The 22,521-nt window shown below is 38.8% G+C and overlaps 2 protein-coding genes across 2 annotated transcripts in view; both read left to right on the forward strand.

The window, feature by feature from the left end:
- Window positions 1-1,372: 1,372 nt before the first annotated feature.
- LOC134026197 (nuclear GTPase SLIP-GC-like) lies at window positions 1,373-21,473 on the forward strand. The gene is made up of 11 exons (XM_062468715.1): window positions 1,373-1,519; window positions 15,761-15,797; window positions 15,896-16,154; window positions 16,356-16,489; window positions 16,585-16,764; window positions 16,887-17,044; window positions 17,125-17,254; window positions 17,967-18,075; window positions 18,180-18,313; window positions 18,471-18,555; window positions 18,757-21,473. The coding sequence occupies exons 4-11, from the start codon at window positions 16,487-16,489 to the stop codon at window positions 18,810-18,812; spliced, it is 855 nt and encodes a 284-aa protein (XP_062324699.1). The 5' UTR covers window positions 1,373-1,519; window positions 15,761-15,797; window positions 15,896-16,154; window positions 16,356-16,486; the 3' UTR covers window positions 18,813-21,473.
- LOC134026191 (nuclear GTPase SLIP-GC-like) overlaps window positions 9,529-22,521 on the forward strand; it is a 44,081-nt gene continuing 31,088 nt past the window's right edge. The window contains exons 1-5 of the mRNA XM_062468702.1: window positions 9,529-9,835; window positions 12,511-12,620; window positions 12,995-13,194; window positions 13,646-13,769; window positions 13,915-14,137. Of these exons, the coding sequence (XP_062324686.1) occupies window positions 12,535-12,620; window positions 12,995-13,194; window positions 13,646-13,769; window positions 13,915-14,137 (633 nt within the window). The 5' untranslated portion in view covers window positions 9,529-9,835; window positions 12,511-12,534. The remainder of the gene's footprint in view (window positions 9,836-12,510; window positions 12,621-12,994; window positions 13,195-13,645; window positions 13,770-13,914; window positions 14,138-22,521) is intronic.

Raw genomic sequence — 22,521 nt, forward strand, 5'->3', positions numbered from 1 at the left:
GTATGGAAAGAATGCAACTGCAAAAAGCTTTGATGAACTCATGAACGACGATCGTTCACCAGTTATTGCAGCCCTGCTCAGGTTAACCACTAAAACCATCTCAAAGTTTCAGGTTAGTTACAGTTCTTGTAGCTGTAGATTGTAATTATATTTGAGTTCAAGTGAGTTTATTTACAGCTCATATTTGTGAAAAATGATTCTAATTCCATGCTCAAACAGGCCTCAGATCTCTCTGAAGCAATAGGGCCTTATATTCAACATCATGAGTCTGACCTTGGGGGATTCTATTGGCCACTAGTGAAGACTGTGAGAATCAAAGTGCCAGATCACAAAGGGTTTCTACAGAACATCGTGCTAGTTGATCTCCCTGGAAATGGAGACTGCAATCAGACCAGAGACGAGATGTGGAAATCAGTAAGTGCTCACTGTAGTGCTCTTTGTCACAAACTGAAGGAGATTCTGGATGCATGTGCAGCACCCAACTTATTTGAATGAAACAAATTACTTAAAGGAACTTACAAGATTCTTGTGTCAGACCTCAAGTTTAGACACCATATTGACAGTACAATTCCACACCCAATCAAACAAGTGAAAATTAGGAGTATTGATACAAAACCGAAGAAAGACAAAATAAGCAAAAACAAGTGCAGTTAATGATTTGACTACCAAGGTTAACTGAGGGGCAGCAATATAAACAAACCCAACATAGAATGACCAGCAGGGGGAGAGAACCAGGGTGTGACATCATTAAACAAACCATTTTTTTACATTCATATATGAATTCATTAATAGCATTTATTTGTATTCATATGTATTCATGCTATTATTTTAGCAAAGCTACAGGTTTCAATTACACTACCGTTCAAAAGTTTGGGGTCACTTAAAAATGTCCTTATTTTTAAAAGAAAAGCACTGTTTTTTTTCAATGAAGATAACGTTAAATTAATCAGAAATACACTATACATTGTTAATGTGGTAAATGACTATTCTAGGTGGAAACGTCTGGTTTTTAATGAAATATCTACATAGGTGTATAGAGGCCCATTTCCAGCAACTATTACTGTATGTGTTCGAATGATACATTGTGTTTGCTAGTTGCCTTAGAAGACTAATGGATGATTAGAAGGATTAGAATTAGAATGCCAAAGGTCTGCAATGTTGTAATTGCTGCAAATGGAGCATTATTTGTCACGGCTCACGCACAGAGGTAGACCCAGATGCAGGGCCGGATTAACCATTAGGGCAACTGGGCACTTGCCCAGGGGCACATGACATCTAAGGGGCCCTGGACAATGTCAACTAAAATGTTACATCACGTTATGAACGCAGTCCTAACTTTCCTTAATGTGAGTATCATGTGATAATGTGATATCAATCGAGCCACATCTGACAAGGCAGCCTGGGAGATCCTGACGAGCAGCATGACAGATATGGTACAGGGAGGGGCATGCACTGGCATCACTTTCATCTGCACCAAAACTGATAATATTGATCCCCAGTCTTACATGAGATCATCAAGGTCAGTCTTTTTTTTATCCTCGATTATGTGTATGTAAGTGTATGCAGTACTAAAGAGTGTGTTCAGTGTACTATTAGTTTGTTTATTATGTTATTAGGTTGTATGCAGAAAACTACAAAAATTACATATTTGATTTTCACATCCCTTAGACTTAACAATGAAGATCAACAAATCACAGCGGACAATGTAAGTGAAAAATGGATACAAACCGACACCACTTCATTAGATGATCTATCTATGCCAGATGAAATACAAAGTGATTTATTATTCTCCCCATTTCCCAGGAGTCAGAGGAAAAGCTTAAATGCATACAGCACAGGAATAACAAGGCCAAGGATCGAGTGAAACAAGCCATTGAAAAACAACTCCAGGTATTTCTCTCACCCAGGAGGTGTTTGTGATAGATTTTTCTGATCATACAGCTGGCTGATTGACCTATTGTGATTTTTTTTTCAGAAATATTACATGCAAAGCATTTCAGTGTTTACTGTAAGTTCACAGTTCTTCTCAAAGAAGCCATATCTGAAACATGAGGACACAGGTAGAGCATCATCAGTTTTAGTAGTTGTCTCTTTTTTCCATTAGAGGAGTGTGTGCTGTTCATCAACACCCATAAAGGGAGTTTGTGTATTTCTTAAAGTGAGCACAAACAGAGCAGATTCACATGTCAATGTAGTCATTATAGCTGACAAAGACACTATGTATTTTCTTAATTGATTTCTTTGGGGAAAAACCCTGCTAGAGATACCAAAGCTGAGAGAGGTGCTGAGGGGATTTAACCACAGTCACACAAACAGAGTGGCCTCACAGTATTTGACAAGTGCCACAGGGATCCTGTCCCTCATACAGACATCCAAAGATAACAACGAGGAGATGGTAAGTGTCACCATTAATGAAGGTGTCCTTGTGTTGTCTGTAAATTAGTCTTATCTTGAGGAGAAACTCAGATGGTTCTGTGGTATGTGTTTCAGAATATGGACAAAATTAAGCTGCACAATGAGCTGAATAAGAAGCTGGATGATCAACTGAAATGTCTACAGGTTGATCATTTAGAGCCATGTCACGATGAACTGGAGAAGTACCTCTCAGATGGAGTTAAGAAGTCAGTGATGAAATGTGCTGAAATAACCAAGACAACCATGGCTGTACCAGTAAGCACTACTCCTTGGCAGATTACCAAAGTTATTTTATAGTGTGATATGTAAAACTGCTACAGATCTACCATGCTTAATCCACACGCATTTAATTAATTTACCATTCAATATTATTTCCTTAGGCAGGCAAAGATGGACGTGGACACCATCAGACTCTATCAGCCTTGTGCAGAAATAAAGGTTACCTCAGGTCAAGATATGGAGAAACAAGAGACATGAACAAGTCTTTGGCTGAAATTATGTATGAAAGCATCAATGAAAAGTTTAACGCCTTTTTCCCGTAAGTATTCTTACAGTAGTCTTAAAAGTGTTATTCATCCACAACCTCTGTGTGTGACGTGTTCAATGTTATGTGTGCAGAAATGAAGGGGGAAATAGCCTGTCAGTGCGGGAGAAGGTTAAACGATTCAGTATCTTCTCGATCAGTGTCAACAAGGGCTACAGAAACCCTACCGCAATGACTCACATTCTGAGGTTCTTAAAAGCTGAGGTAAGCGAGAGTGTTTACACCGCTCTATCTCTATCTTTGTGGTAAATATATCACCAAACACTGAGGTAAGAAAAAATAAAAACTAGCCACAATAGGCTATAAGTACAGTAAAAATATCAGTACCACGTCCGATGGCTATGGGGGGGAAAAACACACTTCAACATTCTTTTGTAAAATGAATTTTCCTATTCATTCAACTTTAGTGAAATTGCCATGCATGTTCATAAAGCCTTATTGCTTCTTTTGGAATCTTCTGTTGGCCTTCTAGTACTGTTTCATTAGAGCTCTCTAGTACTTGCACTGTTATATAATATACTATTGTTTGCTGAATGCAATATTTAATTTATTTCTCATGAAAATATACAGGAAGCCAAGCTGAAGAATTTTATATATATAGAGATTGCGCAACAAAAGAAGGAAATATATGCATCAATCACAGATACCATCAAAGAAGAGATGGTTCCTGGCTACAACAGTAAGTCAGTGGAATTGTGCTTAATTCCAGAAAGACTTATTTGAAGAGTTATGTGATTATGTAATTTCGGTAATATAAACCAAATGTTGCTTGTTTGGTTGCAGAGGCTGAAGAATGTGTTGGAACAAGATCCATGATGGCGAAGCAGGGAGTACTGATACAACATACTGAGTCACTGAAGCACACCATGTTCAACAAAGCAAAGAACAAGATGCTGGATTCGTTCAGAAATCTGACGGTTTGTTCACTTTTACATGTGAAGTTCAAAAATGAAAATTCTTTAGGATTTCGGAATTCTTTAGGAAGATTCAGTTACTCAGGTGAATCGATTACTTCGGGAATATTTAAACAAATGTTTGTTTGACTTGAATCTTTTTTTTTCTTTCTTTGCAAGAAACAAATCGAGATGATGTTGAGAGAGAATCTACGGGAAGCTTTGGCTCATGCACGGACTGAATCCAACTTCCCGTTTAGCTTTGGTAAGTCAGGATCCCCACAGATCTTCATCATAATCCATATCCATCTGCCTGAACAGTAAACTCACATTCCAAAGCCTTGCTTGGACACTGATGTTTGTAAATCTGATCAAAATGCTTTCTCAGGTGTCTTTGGCGCTGGGATCATTCAGCTGTCATAAATCACACGAGAAAGACGACTGACTGTGTTCTTCTTTGTTGTAGATGTCAGCGCTGAAATTAGAGAGCTGGAGACGTTATCTGCCCCAACTGATGAATAACAGCGCCGAGAATCTAATGAAGAGTTGGTGCGGAAAACAGGTTTTTGTGTAGCCATGTAAATGTTCATGGCTGGTTAGACAGTGCAGAAAATTACATATATAAATCTTCTATAGATCATGTAGATACAATGTGTTAAAAACTAGTGAGATATGGCTATGATGGTCCGTCTTTGTCATGAAGGTCTGTGGTTGTACTGTCTCATAAAACTCTGTAGGACGACATAAACAACACAACATTCGTACATCAGTCTCAGCTGTGTGTTAAGCTTGAGCTGGAACAACCCCAAAAGGAATGACAGACGTTGTCATAAGTGTTCTATCATAATGTAATCCAACAGAAATGCCATCAACCAGATTATTTGATCCTAATTAGGCCTGTAGGGGGCTGGAGCCAATTCCAGTGCTCATTGGGTAAAAGGCAGGGAAACACACTGGACAGATCGCCAGTCCACACAAACACATTCACACCTAGGGGCAATTTACTATCTCCAGTTAACCTGACTTACGTGTCTTTGGACTGTGGGGAGTGTGGATTTTATTTGAATGATATATAGAATTGTTTGGAACTTAGGGTAGTATGTTTGGCACTGAAATGATTTAAGAATGTTAGATATAGAGTGTTAGATATAGAAAACAGGCCCTGGGCTCTGTAAAGGCTTGGCACTTAAATGTTTTAAGAATTTAAGAATGTAAGATATAGAATGTTAGATATAGAAAACAGGCCCTGGGCTCTGTAAAGTGCCTTGAGATAATTGTATTGTTTTGGCGCTATATAAATTAAATTGAATTGAATTAAATTGAAAACATGACCCAGTTTAAAATAAATGTAGATCCCATTAGTATATAGAGTTTGCTTCATTACAAGTGCAGAATGAAGAGGCTGAAAAGTTGTCCTTTGTGGCTGATTATTACTCACTTTGGCATTACATAATTCAAATTCAGACGTGCTGTTTTAGTGAATCTCTTTAATGTAACTACTGTCTATGAACCTCCTGCCTATACGTATTTTATACATTTTATTCTATTTTTCACTTTTAATTTTAATGCTTCATTTAAAGTAACAATATGTAACTTTTTTACCTTAAAATAACAGCTTGAAAAAAATGGTGCCATGACAATTGCCATTGCCATCGGGCAATGTTGTGGTGGTCACATGTATGGAGGTCTTCCATACATGTCCTTACATTAGTAAACTAACACACTCACACATAGGCAGAGATACACACAAGAACTCTCTCACACACACTCACACATATACACACACTCACACATAGAGATACACAAAATAACTCTCTCTAACAACACCAGCTGCCTTTGCTTCCTTAATAAACAAATTTAGCTGATTTGACTCTTCACTGGTTAATGAGGACAGTAAGATTTATTTTGTGCGAGAGGAGCAGAAAAGTCGGCACGAGGCATGTTCAAACAGTAGCTAAGGAATATATTGTGCTTAATAAAGTTCTGTCTTATGATCTGAGAAGTGTGATCAGGCTTAAACATGGTGTCTCACACAGGGTGTGGGAAGCAGGCTGTTCTTTGTGTCTCTCTTCATTTTCAGAAACAACCTTGAAGCCGGGTGGAGACGGCACCCGGTGGGACGTGTAGGCAAGAACAACTCCCTGATGCACGAGAGAACAAGCTCAACCCTCTTTTCATCTTTCTGTTTTAATTGCACTGTATAAATATATGCTGGGGAGGGACAGATAGCCAGTTGGACTTCGTGAACCAACCCAAACTCTGTTGCGGGTAGGGAAACGTAGACAACCCCAGAGCTCTGTACTTATTGATTTCCAACTGCTGCATTAAAGCTGATATTATGGGACCTCTGCGACTCCAGACCACTCTTTCTAGAACACAGATTTGTGTAATTGAATACCATCATTACATATTGGAATAGACACAAAATAATTCAAATCCTTCAAATGGTGACCCCGACGCTGAAAAGAGGGAGTCCAGAGGGTTCCGGCCCGACCGACAGATTGGGAGAGAGACCCATACACCGGTACGAGGAGGCAGACGTAATCATCAGAGGCGCCTCAACATAAAAAAGGTAAGCAGACACCTGTTAATTCAAAGTACTGCTACACATGTTTTGTCCTTGTCAAGGAGAGGTTAGAGTCCTCTTCAAAAGGGTGAGAGTCCCTATACGTGTTTTGTCTTTGTCAAGGAGAGGTTAGAGTCCTCTTCAAAAGGGTGAGAGTCCTAACACGTGGCTTGTCTTTGTCAAGGAGAGGTTAGAGTCCTCTTCAAAAAGGGTGAGAGTCCCTGTAGGCCTACGTGTTTTGTGTTTATAAAAAAGGAGAGGGTAAAATCCACTCCAAGGGTTAGAGTCCCTGAACTTGTTTTGTGTTGAATAAAAATAGAGGTGGTTTTTTTCTTTGACCAAGAAGTTACAGAAATCCCGAGGAGACATGGAGAAAGGTGGGGGCTAAAAGAGTCCCGTTACTTGAGATCTTACAAAGGTGATCCCAGAGGTATTAGATGTAAAAAAAAAATGTTTTTAAATGAGCAAGAGAAAAAACTAAATGTATTTACATTTACATTTATTCATTTAGCAGACGCTTTTATCCAAAGCGACTTCCAAGAGAGAGCTTACAAAATGCATAGGTCACTGATCATAACAACGAGATAGCCACAAAACATTGCGAGTAGCCAAAACATGAAGCACACATTGTGAACAACCAAAATAAGTGCCAAAGGGAAGAACCATAAGAGCATGTAGTTAAACAAGTTACAATTAAACAACATGAACTGCTATAAGTGCAAGTGTACCTGTGGAAAAAAGCAAGCAAGTATTTTTATTTGGAGTTTAATTGTAATTTGTTTTTAAGTTTTATTTGAGAGTTTTATCAGAGCCTGGCATACTGTTTGGGATAAACAGTTAGGCTGTGATAATGTTGTATTAATAAATGGTATTAGTGCATGAAGAGGGTTATTATAACATTCAGTTCTGAACATAATTTGGGAAGACTCATCAAGTCTGATAAATTGTGGTTATGATGGTTTGAGCTAATTGACTCGTTTTGAACTGCAGCAAAACAAGTTATGAAGTTCTATCTGACCTTTATAGAAGATATAGTTGGGAAAAATGTTTGGTTAATAGCTTTCCAGTAGGCCTAGGCCTACTGGAAAATGGTTGCAGGATTGGAGAATGCTGGCTGATGTCGGTAGACAACTTCAAGTTCCACAGTGTATTGTTGTGACTACTAAGAGACCAGACATGTTGTTGTATTCTAAGTGTGAGCACATCGTTTACTATATTGATTTAACAATTCCCTTTTGAGGAAGCACTTGAAAGAAGGAAGCTAATGTATGAAAACGTGGTAGTGGAAGCTAGGCAACGAGGTTGGAAAGCCAGCCACACAAGACCGGTGGATATGGGTGTGTCAGAGGCTTTGTATGGAACGCCGAGTTCCACTTGAACGGGAAGCGTTGATCTAACGCTTCCCGCTCAAGTTCCCAGAAAATGAAACTTAAATTCAGCACTTCATTTAACATAAGCGGAAACCAGAATTTCCCTTGAAGGAAGGAAGGATTTTTTGGAATGTAGCCTAGAATGTCCTGTACATGTAAGATAATACCCGATGCCATAGTCTGAGTAATTCATTTCGTCGTCACCTGAACAAGGTGAACTTAAATGCATTTGGAAGTTCCAAAGCAAAAGTCTATCAGACAAATTCTAATTCAGTGCTACATTGAACATAAGCTTAAGCAAAACAAGCAGAAGAAGAAGCAGAAGAAGCAACAATTAACCGCCAAACAGTAAGTAATTAACTCCATCCAGTTTTTTCTGCGTATTTCTTACTGCATAAATTGCGCATAAAATAGAGGAAAACAACACAATGTTAAATTACATTTTTTTACCCGTCTATTCTGCCCTCCTGATGGTGGTGTAAAGTTATGCGTAGTCTGTCTCAACCACTGCCACTGCCTTTCCCAGTCCTTTGGTGTCAGGTGAATACACATGTCAACTTTTACGGATTTATTGCAGCATTTAAATTGTTTACGGAAATATACATGAAATTATACGGAGTGATTGACGCGGTTGGTATATGACACCCCCTTTATGCCACAAAAGCGATTCAGGCCTTATAAATTATACATTTTCTTACAGCTGATATTATGAGAATTTTATCACTGTATGGAGGGGGCACAAGAGTTTGGACTTTACCCCGTTTTGAACGCACCCTTTGTTCCCTTAGCTACGCTTGAACATCATGAATACACGTGATATAAGCCCATAGTGTATGACGTGGTTGTCTCAGTTGGTAGGCTACATGAGAGCCCCTATATGCCACGAAATGAACTATACAAATTGAGTCTGTGGTCTCCACCCCCTGCAACTCAGAACACCACAGCACCTGGATTGAGAGAAAAAATAATTTAAATAGTTCTCACAATGTTCTAGTCATTTTGATTGCAATTTTTTTTTATTAATTTGGTTATTAAAAAAAATGAGCAAGAGAAAAAACTAAATGTATTTTTATTTGGAGTTAAATTGTAATTTGTTTTTAAGTTTTATTTGAGTTTTATCAGAGCCTGGCATACTGTTTGGGATAAACAGTTAGGATGTGATAATGTTGTATTAATAAATGGTATTAGTGCATGAAGAGGGTTATTATAACATTCAGTTCTGAAAATAATTTGGGAAGACTCATCAAGTCTGATAAATTGTGGTTATGATGGTTTGAGCTAATTGGCTCGTTTTGAACTGCAGCAAAACGAGTTATGAAGTTCTACCTATCTGACCTTTATAGAAGATATAGTTGGGAAAAATGTTTGGTTAATAGCTTTCCAGTAGGCCTAGGCCTACTGGAAAATGGGTGCAGGATTGGAGAATGCTGGCTGATGTCGGTAGACAACTTCAAGTTCCACAGTGTATTGTTGTGACTACTAAGAGACCAGACATGTCGTTGTATTCTAAGTGTGAGCACATCGTTTACTATATTGATTTAACAATTCCCTTTTGAGGAAGCACTTGAAAGAAGGAAGCTAATGTATGAAAACGTGGTAGTGGAAGCTAGGCAACGAGGTTGGAAAGCCAGCCACACAAGACCGGTGGATATGGGTGTGTCAGAGGCTTTGTATGGAACGCCGAGTTCCACTTGAGCGGGAAGCGTAAAACCAGATCTAACCAGATCTAACGCTTCCCGCTCAAGTTCCCAAAAAATGAAACTTAAATTCGGCATTTCATTTAACATAAGCGTAAACCAGAATTTCCCTTGAAGGAAGGATTTTTTGGAATGTAGCCTAGAATGTCCTGTACATGTAAGATAATACCCGATGCCATAGTCTGAGTAATTCATTTCGTCGTCACCTGAACAAGGTGAACTTAAATGCGTTTGGAAGTTCCAAAGCAAAAGTCTATCAGACAAATTCTAATTCAGTGCTACATTGAACATAAGCTTAAGCAAAACAAGCAGAAGAAGAAGCAGAAGAAGCAACAATTAACCGCCAAACAGTAAGTAATTAACTCCATCCAGTTTTTTCTGCGTATTTCTTACTGCATAAATTGCGCATAAAATAGAGGAAAACAACACTTAATGTTAAATTACATTTTTTTTACCCGTCTATTCTGCCCTCCTGATGGTGGTGTAAAGTTATGCCTAGTCTGTCTCAACCACTGCCACTGCCTTTCCCAGTCCTTTGGTGTCAGGTGAATACACATGTCAACTTTTACGGATTTATTGCAGCATTTAAATTGCTTACGGAAATATACATGAAAATATAGCTGCAAGCAGCGATGCGGGTTCCTCCGCAAAATGGCAAAATATTATAAACATGTACACTGCAGAAGATTGAGAGTTGGACAACAAGGGAGCAAAACTACTTCATGTTTGGCCAACAACAAACAGATAATCAAAATTATGACAGGCCAAAAGATAATGGCTGGATTCCAACCAACTACCTTATACTTTACAGGTCACCATGCCAGCCCATTGAGCTATTCTCATTGTTGAATATTGTCATGTTCAGTTACTGTATAAAAAAGTAAGCTGTTTCTCCTGTGGTAAGCGTTGTTAGATTCAGCCAACGTTGAAACAGCTTTAATTCAATCATATTTTGACATACCAAGGTGAAATTGTTTGTGGTACTTCAGAAAGATGTCATCCTATTGAAGTAAACAGATAATCAAAATGATGACAGGCCAAAAGACTATGGCTGGATTCCAACCTACAACCTTATACTTTACAGGTCACCATCCCAGCCCTATTCTCAGTGTTGAATATTGTCATGTTCAGTTACTGTATAAAAAAGTAAGCTGTTTCTCCTGTGGTAAGTGTTGTTAGATTCAGCCTAAGTTAAAACTGCTTGTACATTTCCTATAAAAACGGGACAACGGGATGACTGGGTTGCTGCTGTAAAGAATAACTTTCTCATCGTTTTTTTAAACAGGTTGTTTGGAGTGCCATAACTTGTCATGGAAGGGAATTTTAAATCATGCCTAGCATCAGTGGGAATGTGTCCTGGCTTAGGTTACTGAAATGAATTTGTGCAACAGGCAAGGGATCCACCTGAACAATCAATTGACTTCATTAGAGAAAACCATTAGAGTTATCTCTACCATGCGTAGACTACAAGTAGCTAGCTACTGTGGTGAACCTGGCTTGTTTTGCAGTGGTTTACACAGTCTCGCTAAACAGATGATCAGAGTGTTGTGATGGGCTCAAATAAACACGCATTGCTATGTTTTACAACCGGAGGATTTATCGGGAGACTAGAAACCGTTTGGTCAGAATAAAAAATTAAAAACTATGCCTCTGACTGGTATTGAACCTTGATTACCAGCACAACATCTCAGCCAATTGAGCCATTCCCAGGCATGGAATACACAAAGTTCAATAACTGGATAATTAAAAAAAGCTGTTTCTCCAATGGCGAGCATTGTCAGATTTGGTCCAAGTTCAAACAGCTGTAATTCAGTCATATTTTGACATATCAAGGTGAAACTTTGCATGGTACTTCAGAGGCATGTCACCTTAAAGCTTATTAGGTTTGAACCATCCTTCAAAAATACATTTGATTTAGTGACACAAACATATTGAGGCAATGTGGACATTTACATAAATACACCCATTTCAGCCATTTTGTACTTGATTCAATTGCCTTAAGTAACGTTTTTAAATACGTCAATGATACATATCTGTACCAAATTTCAAGTCAATTTCACCTTTGGTTCAAGAGAAGAGGAATTTTGAAGGTTTTCCCAAATTATCACAGTACAGGAAAATCCATCATGGCGGACCTTATGGGTCCTTGAGGCTTTTTTGTTCCTCATGAAAAATGAGGCATGCCCACCACGTTTCAGAAGAATTGGAGCAATGGGGTGGAAATGCCATCACTTTGAAAATCGGACTTTTGGGCGTGGCCTGTGGCGCCCCCTATGGTCCGATGTGGCCCATATTTGGTGTGGGGGTACCCACTTGGATGTAGTATCAATGTGCCAAATTAGAAAATTTATGACAGGGACTTTTTGAGATATTGGGGCGCAAGGAGAAGAAAAATAATAATAAGAATACCAACAATAACAATAGGTTCCCTCCTACCGGAGGAACCTAATAAGAATACCAACAATAACAATAGGTTCCCTCCTACCGGAGGAACCTAATAATAAGAATACCAACAATAACAATAGATTCCCTCCTAACGGAGGAACCTAATTATACGGAGTGATTGACGCGGTTGGTATATGACACCCCCTTTATGCCACAAAAGCGATTCAGGCCTTATAAATTATACATTTTCTTACAGCTGATATTATGAGAATTTTATCACTGTATGGAGGGGGCACTGCATTTGCATTTGAATTTTGGTAACGATTTGCTTCCATACCCTGCAACTCAGAACACCACAGCACCTGGATTGAGAGAAACAATAATTTAAATAGTTCTCACAATGTGTTAGTCATTTTGATTGCAAAAAAAATAAAAACGAATTGCAAAATCTTGAAGGGACTGGTTATTTTAGCACATATTTGAACAGAGGCTGTTTACAACAGATAACAGATAAATGTGCCAAAATTCATAGTTTCTTCAAAAGATTATCTTAATTTTGCTCAATCTTAATTCCAGTGGTTTAGATGAATTGTGAATTAAGGTTATACTGTTATATTGCAATTGGTTTAATCTTCTGCAGTGAGGCTTGTGTTGCTGGGGAAGAATGAACTGGACAATGGCCGAGTGGGAAACCTCATCCTTGGAAGAGATGCATTTCAGACTGAAGCCCTTGAGGTTTGTGAAGAACATGTAAGTGAGAGAGTCAGAGGACAGGTGGAGGGAAGACCCATCACAGTCATTAACACTCCTGACCTATTTCATCCCCAACGCACACAACATGAGCTCTCGGTGGCAGTGAAAGAGTGTGTGGCCCTGTCTGCTCCAGGGCCTCATGTATTTCTAGTGGTGCTGCAGCCTGACAGCTTCTCAGAGGAGGACAGACACAAAGTGGAAGCCATACTGAACTTGTTCAGCGATGAGGCCATGAACTATACCATTGTACTAACTACTGTTAGAAGTGCGCGACATGTCTCTACAACTTACGCTGGTGAAAAAGAAGACCCTTTAGGCCTGATCATACAGGATTGTAAGATGAGGCATCACATATTTGATAAGATTTACAGATTTGACAAGAGTCAAGTTCTTAAACTCTTTGAGAAGATAGACACGATGATGGAAGAGAATGGGAGAAGACATCTCACCTGTGAGGAAATTGGGGTGATACCAGGGGGCTCATTACTTCCAGAGAGCAAACAGACAGCAAAAAGAGGAAGAGAGAGTGATTCTCACAAAGACAGAGAATGGAAGAAGAAGAGAACAGGAGGTAGGAACCTGTGATAAATAATTTGTTTAATCACTTTCATTAAAAAATGACTGTTCTAAATGAAGAATGGCTCGTCCCATAACAGACAAGTTACTGATAGTGTCATCATTCCATGGTAAATACTGTGTCACATCCATCTGTTCCACAAATTAAATTATGGTGATAAATAATAAAACAATGGTAATAGCTGAATAATAACAAGATCAACACGATGGTTTGTTAGTTTTGGAACGTTTTGGTTTTGCACATATCCAAACAGCCCTATGACCCCTTCATCCAATCCATTCACAATCATTCTCATCTAAGTCTTAGATTAAAGGATTAGTCAAACCTGTCTGGATACTGTGGTCAGATCTGGCAAAAAAAACATGGACTTTCACATTTACTCTCACTACAGGTAATTGTCAAATAACAGATATTGTTTATGGTTTTATGGTCTTTTAATTTATAGAGATTAAAGAGATTGCAGCCATACAGCAAGCACAAGAAGTCATGGCACAGGTTCAACACAAACTTGAGGAGAAAATCAACCACCATGCCACAACCAACACAAACAAATTCATGAACTTCATCAGGTACATTGCCTGTTTCAGTAAAATAGCACTAATTAACATGCATGATAATGTTTTCCTGAATCTGCTGTTAATTAAAACAAACTATCTATTTTTATGTATGTCTATCTAGCCATTTATCTATGACTTGTTTGTTTGTTGTGTCCAGGGACATTATGGAAGATCTGCTAAAGAAAACGATACAGAAAACCACTATTGGTGTGTTTGGAAAGACAGGAGATGGTAAAAGCTCCCTGATAAATGCCATCCTAGATGAGGAGGAGCTGTTACCAACAGGGACACTCGATGCCTGTACATCAGTCATCATACAAGTGGAGGCTGGGGCTGAGGGAGACCAGTACACAGCAACTATTGAATTCATCTCAAAAGAGGTTTCTTACAACTGTTACATTACCACTGTCATACTGTAATGTAACAACTCACATCCTACGTTTAAAATGAATACTGAAAAATACTTCATGTTCATTTGTAGGCCTGGGAAGAGGAGCTAAAGACCCTGCTAGGTTTTCTAGCGGAACCTGATGAAAGGGATGAAACCATCTGCAAAATGGCAGAAGACAAGATTGAAGCACTGTATGGAAAGAATGCAACTGCAAAAAGCTTTGATGAACTGATGAAGGATGATCGTTCAACAGTTATTGCAGCCCTGCTCAGGTTAACCACTAAAACCATCTTAACGTTTCAGGTAAGTTACAGTTCTTGTAGCTGTAAATTGTAATTGTATGTGAGTTCAAGATACTTTATTTACAGCTCATATTTGTGAAAAATGATTACCTTCTAAGTCTAATTCCATGCTCAAACAGGCCTCAGATCTCTCTGAAAAAATCAGGCCTTATATTCAACATCAAGAGTCTGATCTTGGGGGACTCTATTGGCCAGTAGTGAAGACTGTGAGAATCAAAGTGCCAGATCACAAAGGGCTTCTCCAGAACATTGTGCTAGTTGATCTCCCTGGAAATGGAGACTGCAATCAGACCAGAGACGAGATGTGGAAATTGGTAAGTGCTCACTGTAGTGCTCTTTGTCACAAACTGAAGGAGATTCTGGATGCATGTGCAGCACCCAACTTACTTGAATGAAACAAATTACTTAAAGGAACTTACAAGATTCTTGTGTCAGACCTCAAGTTTAGACACCATATTGACAGTACAATTCCACACCCAATCAAACAAGTGAAAATTAGGAGTATTGATACAAAACAGAAGAAAGACAGAACAAGCAAAAACAGGTGCAGTTAATGATTTGACTACCAAGGTTAACTGAGGGGCAGCAATATAAACAAACCCAACATAGAATGACCAGCAGGGTGAGAGAACCAGGGTGTGACTCATCATTAAACAAACCATTTTTTACATTCATATATGAATTCATTAATAGCATTTATTTGTATTCATATGTATTCATGCTATTATTTTAGCAAAGTTACAGGTTTCGAGTACATGAAAAAATGTAATATTTGGCAAGTGAATTTCTTTTTTGGGGAGAAAATATAGTTTATAGTTTCAATACACTGACAAATTATATAGGTACAGGCGCTTGTTTTATTTTTCATATTGAATAGATAGAAACTGGTTTGGATTACACTGTACTAGTTGTTTGTAATGAGAAAACTATTCCATTAAACCAAACGAACAACAATAACTTTTTTTCCAGATGTTAAGGGAGTGCACAGCTGTTTGGGTTGTGAGTGATATCAATCGAGCCACATCTGACAAGCCAGCCTGGGAGATCCTGAAGAGCAGCATGACAGATATGGTACAGGGAGGGGCATGCACTGGCATCACTTTCATCTGCACCAAAACTGATAATATTGATCCCCAGTCTTACATGAGGTCATCAAGGTCAGTCTTTTTTTTATCCTCGATTTTGTGTATGTAAGTGTATGCAGTACTAAAGAGTGTGTTCAGTGTACTATTAGTTTGTTTATTATGTTAGGTTTGAAACAGTATGCAGAAAACTAAAAAAATTACATATTTGATTTTCACTTCCCTTAGACTGAACAATGAAGATCTACAAATCACAGCGGACAATGTAAGTGAAAAATGGATACAAACCGACACCACTTCATTAGATGATCTATCTATGCCAGATGAAATACAAAGTGATTTATTATTCTCCCCATTTCCCAGGAGTCCGAGAAAAAGCTTAAATGCATACAGCACAGGAATAACAAGGCCAAGAATCGAGTGAAACAAGCCTTTGAAAAACAGTGTCAACTCCAGGTATTTCTCTCACCCAGGAGGTGTTTGTGATAGATTTTTCTGATCATACAGCTGGCTGATTGACCTATTGTGATTTTTTTTCAGAAATATTACATTCAAAGCATTTCAGTGTTTACTGTAAGTTCACAGGAGTTCTTCTCAAAGAATCTGAAACAGGAGGACACAGGTAGAGCATCATCAGTTTTAGTAGTTGTCTCTTTTATCCATTAGAGGAGTGTGTGCTGTTCATCAACACCCATAAAGGGAGTTTGTGTATTTCTTGAAGTGAGCACAAACAGAGCAGATTCACATGTCAATGTAGTCATTATAGCTGACAAAGACACTATGTATTTTCTTAATTGATTTCTTTGGGGAAAAACCCTGCTAGAGATACCAAAGCTGAGAGAGGTGCTGAGGGGATTTAACCACAGTCACACAAACAGAGTGGCCTCACAGTATTTGACAAGTGCCACAGGGATCCTGTCCCTCATACAGACATCCAAAGATAACAACGAGGAGATGGTAAGTGTCACCATTAATGAAGGTGTCCTTGTGTTGTCTGTAAATTAGTCTTATCTTGAGGAGAAACTCAGATGGTTCTGTGGTATGTGTTTCAGAATATGGACAAAATTAAGCTGCACAATGAGCTGAATAAGAAGCTGGATGATCAACTGAAATGTCTACAGGTTGATCATTTAGAGCCATGTCACGATGAACTGGAGAAGTACCTCTCAGATGGAGTTAAGAAGTCAGTGATGAAATGTGCTGAAATAACCAAGAAAAACGTGGAAGTACCAGTAAGCACTACTACTTGGCAGATTAAGTTATTTTATGGTATTATATTTAAAACTGCTACAGATATGCCATGTTTTAATCCACACACATTTAATGAATTAAACATTCAATATAATTTCCTTAGGTTGAAAAAAATGGACGTGGATACCATCAGACTCTATCCGCCTTGTGCAGAAATAACGGTTTCTTCAGGTCAAACGATGGAGAAACAAGAGACCTGAACAAGTCTTTGGCTGAAATGATGTATGAAAGCATCAATGAAAAGTTTAATGCCTTGTTCCCGTAAGTATTCTTACAGTAGTCTTAAAAGTGTTATTCATCCACCACCTCTGTGTGTGACGTGTCCAGTGTAATGTGTTCAGAAATAAAGGGGAAACTGGACTGTCAGTGCGGGAGAAGGTCAAACGATTCAGTATCTTCTCGATCAGTGTCACCGAGGGCTACAGCAACCCTGCCGCAATGACTCACATTCTGAGGTTCTTAAAAGCTGAGGTAAGCGAGTGTTTACACCGCTCTATCTCTTTCTTTGTGGTAAATATATCACCAAACACTGAGGTAAAAAAAAGAAAAACTAGCCACAATATGCTATAAGTACAATAAACACATAAGTACCACTTCTAATAGCTATGGGGGGAAACACACTTCAACATTCGTTTGTAAAATTAATTTCCCTATTATGTGTCCCACATTTGACTAGTGTGATGAAACAATGAACATTCCACAAATTCATTAAACTTTAGTGAGGTTGCCATGTATGTTCACAGTGTAACTCCTCTCTAATGCCTTATTGCTTCATTTGGAAACTTCTGTTGGCCTTCTAGTACTTTTTTATTAGTACTCTCACATCGTTGCACAAACCTACACTTAACTATGCATTATTTTGTCATTTTGCTAGACAACAAAGTGTACTGAAAGTGTAAAAATTGTTTTGAAATGCTAAAATTATTATAAAATTGTGTGATGCAAGATAGTAAGGTTGGAAAATGGAAATCCATGCTTCTTAAAACAATCTGACACTTTTCAGTCTCACAACCACTTGTTTTTGAGTCTCTGAATGGAAGCGATCCTCTTTTCAACTGGAATTTGGTGTTTCTTTAGTAATGCTGATTAATAGTTAGCCAAAAAAAGAAACCAATAATGTTTTCAAAATGTACTATTGTTTTCTGAATGTAATATTTCATTGATTTCTCATGAAAATATACAGGAAGCCAAACTGAAGCGTATGATATATAGAGATATTGCGCAACAAAAGAAGGCAATATATGCATCAATCACAGATGCCATCAAAGAAGAGATGGTTCCTGGCTACAACAGTAAGTCAGTGGAATTGTGCTTAATTCCAGAAAGACTTATTTGAAGAGTTATGTGATTATGTAATTTCGGCAATATAAACCAAATGTTGCTTGTTTGGTTGCAGAGGCTGAAGAATGTGTTGGAACGAGATCCATGACGGTGAAGCAGAAAGTACTGATACAACATACTGAGTCACTGAAGCACACCATGTTCAACAAAGCAAAGAACAGGATGCTGTATTTGTTCAAATATCTGACGGTTTGTTCACTTTTACATGTGAAGTTCAAAAATGAAAATTCTTTAGGATTTCGGAATTCTTTAGGAAGATTCAGTTACTCAGGTGAATCGATTACTTTGGGAATATTTAAACAAATGTTTGTTTGACTTGAATCTTTTTTTTTTCTTTCTTTGCAAGGAACAAATCGAGATGAGGTTGAGAAAGGAGCTACGGGAAGCTATGGCTCATGCACTGACTAATTCCAACTTCCCGTTTAGCTTGGGTAAGTCAGGATCTCCACAGATCTTCATCATAATCCATATCCATCTGCCTGAACAGTAAACTCACATTCCAAAGCCTTGCTTGGACACTGATGTTTTTAAATCTGATCAAAATGCTTTCTCAGGGGTCTTTGGCACTGGGATCATTCAGCTGTCATAAATCACACAAGAAAGATGACTGACTGTGTTCTTCTTTGTTGTAGATGTCAGCGCTGAAATTAGAGAGCTGGAGACGTTATCTGCCCTAACTGATGAATAACAGCGCCAAGAATCTAATGAAGAGCGGTGCGGAAAACAGGTTTTTGTGTAGCCATGTAAATGTTCATGGCTGGTTAGACAGTGCAGAAAATTACATATATAAATCTTCTATAGATCATGTAGATACAATGTGTTAAAAACTAGTGAGATATGGCTAGGATGGTCCGTCTTTGTCATGAAGGTCTGTGGTTGTACTGTCTCATAAAACTCTGTAGGACGACATAAACAACACAACATTCGTACATCAGTCTCAGCTGTGTGTTAAGCTTGAGCTGGAACAACCCCAAAAGGAATGACAGACGTTGTCATAAGTGTTCTATCATAATGTAATCCAACAGAAATGCCATCAACCAGATTATTTGATCCTAATTAGGCCTGTAGGGGGCTGGAGCCAATTCCAGTGCTCATTGGGTAAAAGGCAGGGAAACACACTGGACAGATCGCCAGTCCACACAAACACATTCACACCTAGGGGCAATTTACTATCTCCAGTTAACCTGACTTACGTGTCTTTGGACTGTGGGGAGTGTGGATTTTATTTGAATGATATATAGAATTGTTTGGAACTTAGGGTAGTATGTTTGGCACTGAAATGATTTAAGAATGTAAGAATGTAAGATATAGAATGTTAGATATAGAAAACAGGCCCGGGGCTCTGTAAAGCGCCTTGAGATAATTGTTTTGGCGCTATATAAATTGAATTGAAAACATGACCCAGTTTAAAATAAATGTAGATCCCATTAGTATATAGAGTTTGCTTCATTACAAGTGCAGAATGAAGAGGCTGAAAAGTTGTCCTTTGTGGCTGATTATTACTCACTTTGGCATTACATAATTCAAATTCAGACGTGCTGTTTTAGTGAATCTCTTTAATGTAACTACTGTCTATGAACCTCCTGCCTATTTAATGAAATACGTATTTTATACATTTTATTCTATTTTTCACTTTTAATTTTATGCTCCATTTAAAGTAACAATATGTAACTTTTTTACCTTAAAATAACAGCTTGAAAAAAATGGTGCCGCTACAATTACCATTGCCATCGGTTGTCTGTAGGCAAAATACTGCGGTATGTAAGATTTCTGGAGCTTTGTGTCTGAGCATGCACGACTAGGATCGGGGTAGTGACAATCACTATCGGAACAGCTTTTACTCGTTGGCGAGAGCTGAAAGACACATTTGGATACAAGTTCGATTCAGAGCTAGCCATCTTTTCTTGACTGTGTTAGCAAAGTTGTTGACTCGCTAGTTTGTCATAAACGAGGAAAGCAAATTCCAACAAGTTTCACCGCTAGGGGGAGCTACAAGCCAAAAACTACTTATTGCTGCTTTAACATTTCTGTGCTCAAACATTTTTGATGCCAATATACACATAAACGTCAAGATGGTGGCACGCATGGGTGTGGCGGATCCTTGCTCTCCAGTTTGGTGTTTTGTTTGTACTGTTTTGTACTAGTTTTTTGTTTGTTAGTCGAGATTTGCATAAGATTAGCTAAGTCCTCAGCCGCAAGGACTTCATTGACAACGGATTCCAAATTCCGTTGTTTGCAAATACAATGACAATAAAGGCTTTCAGTTCAATTTTCCTTTTTCTCTCTTTCTCTCTTCCTGTTCTATGTGGGTGGATAGGCTGTTACTGACTCCATCATAGTCATTTGTCTCAGTAGATATGATACAGAAGGCTAATGAGCGTCAATGTGGTAGCCTGACTTTGTCATACTCATAATTCTAGTCAGAATATGAGTCTGAGAACTCTCCGTTGGGCTGTGACTACGAGGCGTGTTTCAAACGAACCTTGAAAACAAATGCCTCTTCGCTCAATTGGATAGATCTACAACCAATCAGAGCAACGTAGTAGCCTATGTTAACTTTGACCGAATCCCGTAGGAAGGACGGCAAGAACATATTTTCCATCGACAAATGACTTGATTGCGTTTCTCTGTTCCTCTTTCAAAATTAATGCGCTGTCGATGTCTTCTAAAACAGACTCGATGTCAGAATCATAACATCCCAGATCTCCAGCAGTATGTTTGTTCAAAACGAATTCAACTTAAGGGCTCTTTTGTGACGTGGGTGATTACGTTACTGTTGTTCATCTGTCCATCATCGTATAAAGCCCGCCCTGGCAATTTCATTGGTCCGCCCAGATTTGGGTTTTCTGTAGTTGTCCACAATACGAGACCCTCCAGACCCAACTTCCCGACCAAATTTTTTTGTGGGCGGGACGAAGTTGGGCTGGCAGCCAGGCTATCAATGTGGAGGTGTCTCTTTGATTTGACTTCAGAGATGTTATTTTGTTAATTGCTTTATGGACTCTCTTGGATTAGTCAAACTGCTAAATGTGTGTTTTCAGTCTTCTTTATATTCTCTGTGAACAAGGGGTTTTGGTTTATCTGATTCAGAAGGATAACTGAATGCTCATTAATGAATGAAAAAAATAAAAATGTCAATTTAATGTCACTACGATTCGTTGAGTCAAACTTTTTTTTTTTGGAGCTGATGGATGTATCAATGCAATCTGCAAGGATCGTCTTTTTACAAAGTTTTGTTCATTTAGCAGCAGCATGTTTTGTTGCTGTTATTTGTTTCAGTTGTGCCTTTTGCTTCATATTGTATGCCACACGTGTGCCACAAGCTTAATAAATTATGCAAGTTATTTGAGCTATGTGTCCGTCTAATCTTTTTACTTTGTTGCAATCATTTTACTTTAATGCTGTATTATAGGCAACATCTTTGTGTTGCGCTGAGCACTGAAGCATGTGAAATGTATTTGAAATAGGATTTCTGCTCCCTGCTGGCACTCAAAATGCAGCCCATAGTATATCTTACTGGTATATATAGGCCTACTGCTTATAATAATCAGCTACTTCTATTTTTGTGACGGTGACATGACATCATACAAAATTGCCCCACCAGAAATTTCAGGCTAAAATCGCCACTGATACCACCACTCCACATGGCTGAGCAAACATCAAAATGATCGCACTAGAGAGGGCCTTTCACCTTTTTATGGCACCTGCCAGCCACCGTAGCTTCTCTTAATAATGCATTTTGTGCCCTTAACACAATAACATCAACAATAACTAGAGATGTGATTGTGAAGTGTGATTGCTCAACAGCAGCAGGGGATCGCAAACATTAACCACACAGATCAGACATGGGAATAAAAGCAGTGCACAGACTGTCAGCAATGAGGATGCTGTCATGGAGGTCACATGACAAGGTCCCTGTGTGAGGGGGGTCACATGACCAGTCCCCTGTATCTGTGTGAAAGAGGGGGCGGCACTACAGAGGCCCCGCCTGCATCATCTGAGGTGTTGTTGCATCAGGAAGCTCCTCCTCTCCTCATAGCTGAGCAGAGTTCTGGCCCTGGATCAAAGCTGGTGACGGTGGCTTCATGCAGGTGTGTGGAGGAGTCCTACCACACAGACAGCACAGTCTGGGCGGGGATTTACACCACTGTGGAGACTAGCAGCACAGAAATACACTGCACTGCTGTCTGAAGAGAGCTGCTCTATGGTTAATGTGCAGGTTTGGCCTTGGCTTGCACTTCCTGTGATTTTGAACCCAGCTTCAGGATTGTCTGAGGTTGCTAGCATGTATCCCAGATACACCAGTTCTCCTGTGTTGGATTGTTTATACCAGAGGATAACATTGTAATTCTGGATATCATGTCTGCAGTTCACTTCAGCAGAATCTCCCAGGTTCT

The sequence above is a fragment of the Osmerus eperlanus genome, chromosome 9 (assembly GCF_963692335.1).
Source record: "Osmerus eperlanus chromosome 9, fOsmEpe2.1, whole genome shotgun sequence".
NCBI classification, from domain to species: Eukaryota; Metazoa; Chordata; class Actinopteri; order Osmeriformes; family Osmeridae; genus Osmerus; species Osmerus eperlanus.

Excerpts from the sequence above, each read along its gene's own strand:
- LOC134026197 (XM_062468715.1), top strand. Across the intron at positions 16,765-16,886 it reads AGAAAAACGTGGAAGTACCA|GTTGAAAAAAATGGACGTGG; the intron begins GTAAGCACTACT and ends TAATTTCCTTAG. Across the intron at positions 17,045-17,124 it reads AAGTTTAATGCCTTGTTCCC|AAATAAAGGGGAAACTGGAC; the intron begins GTAAGTATTCTT and ends TAATGTGTTCAG.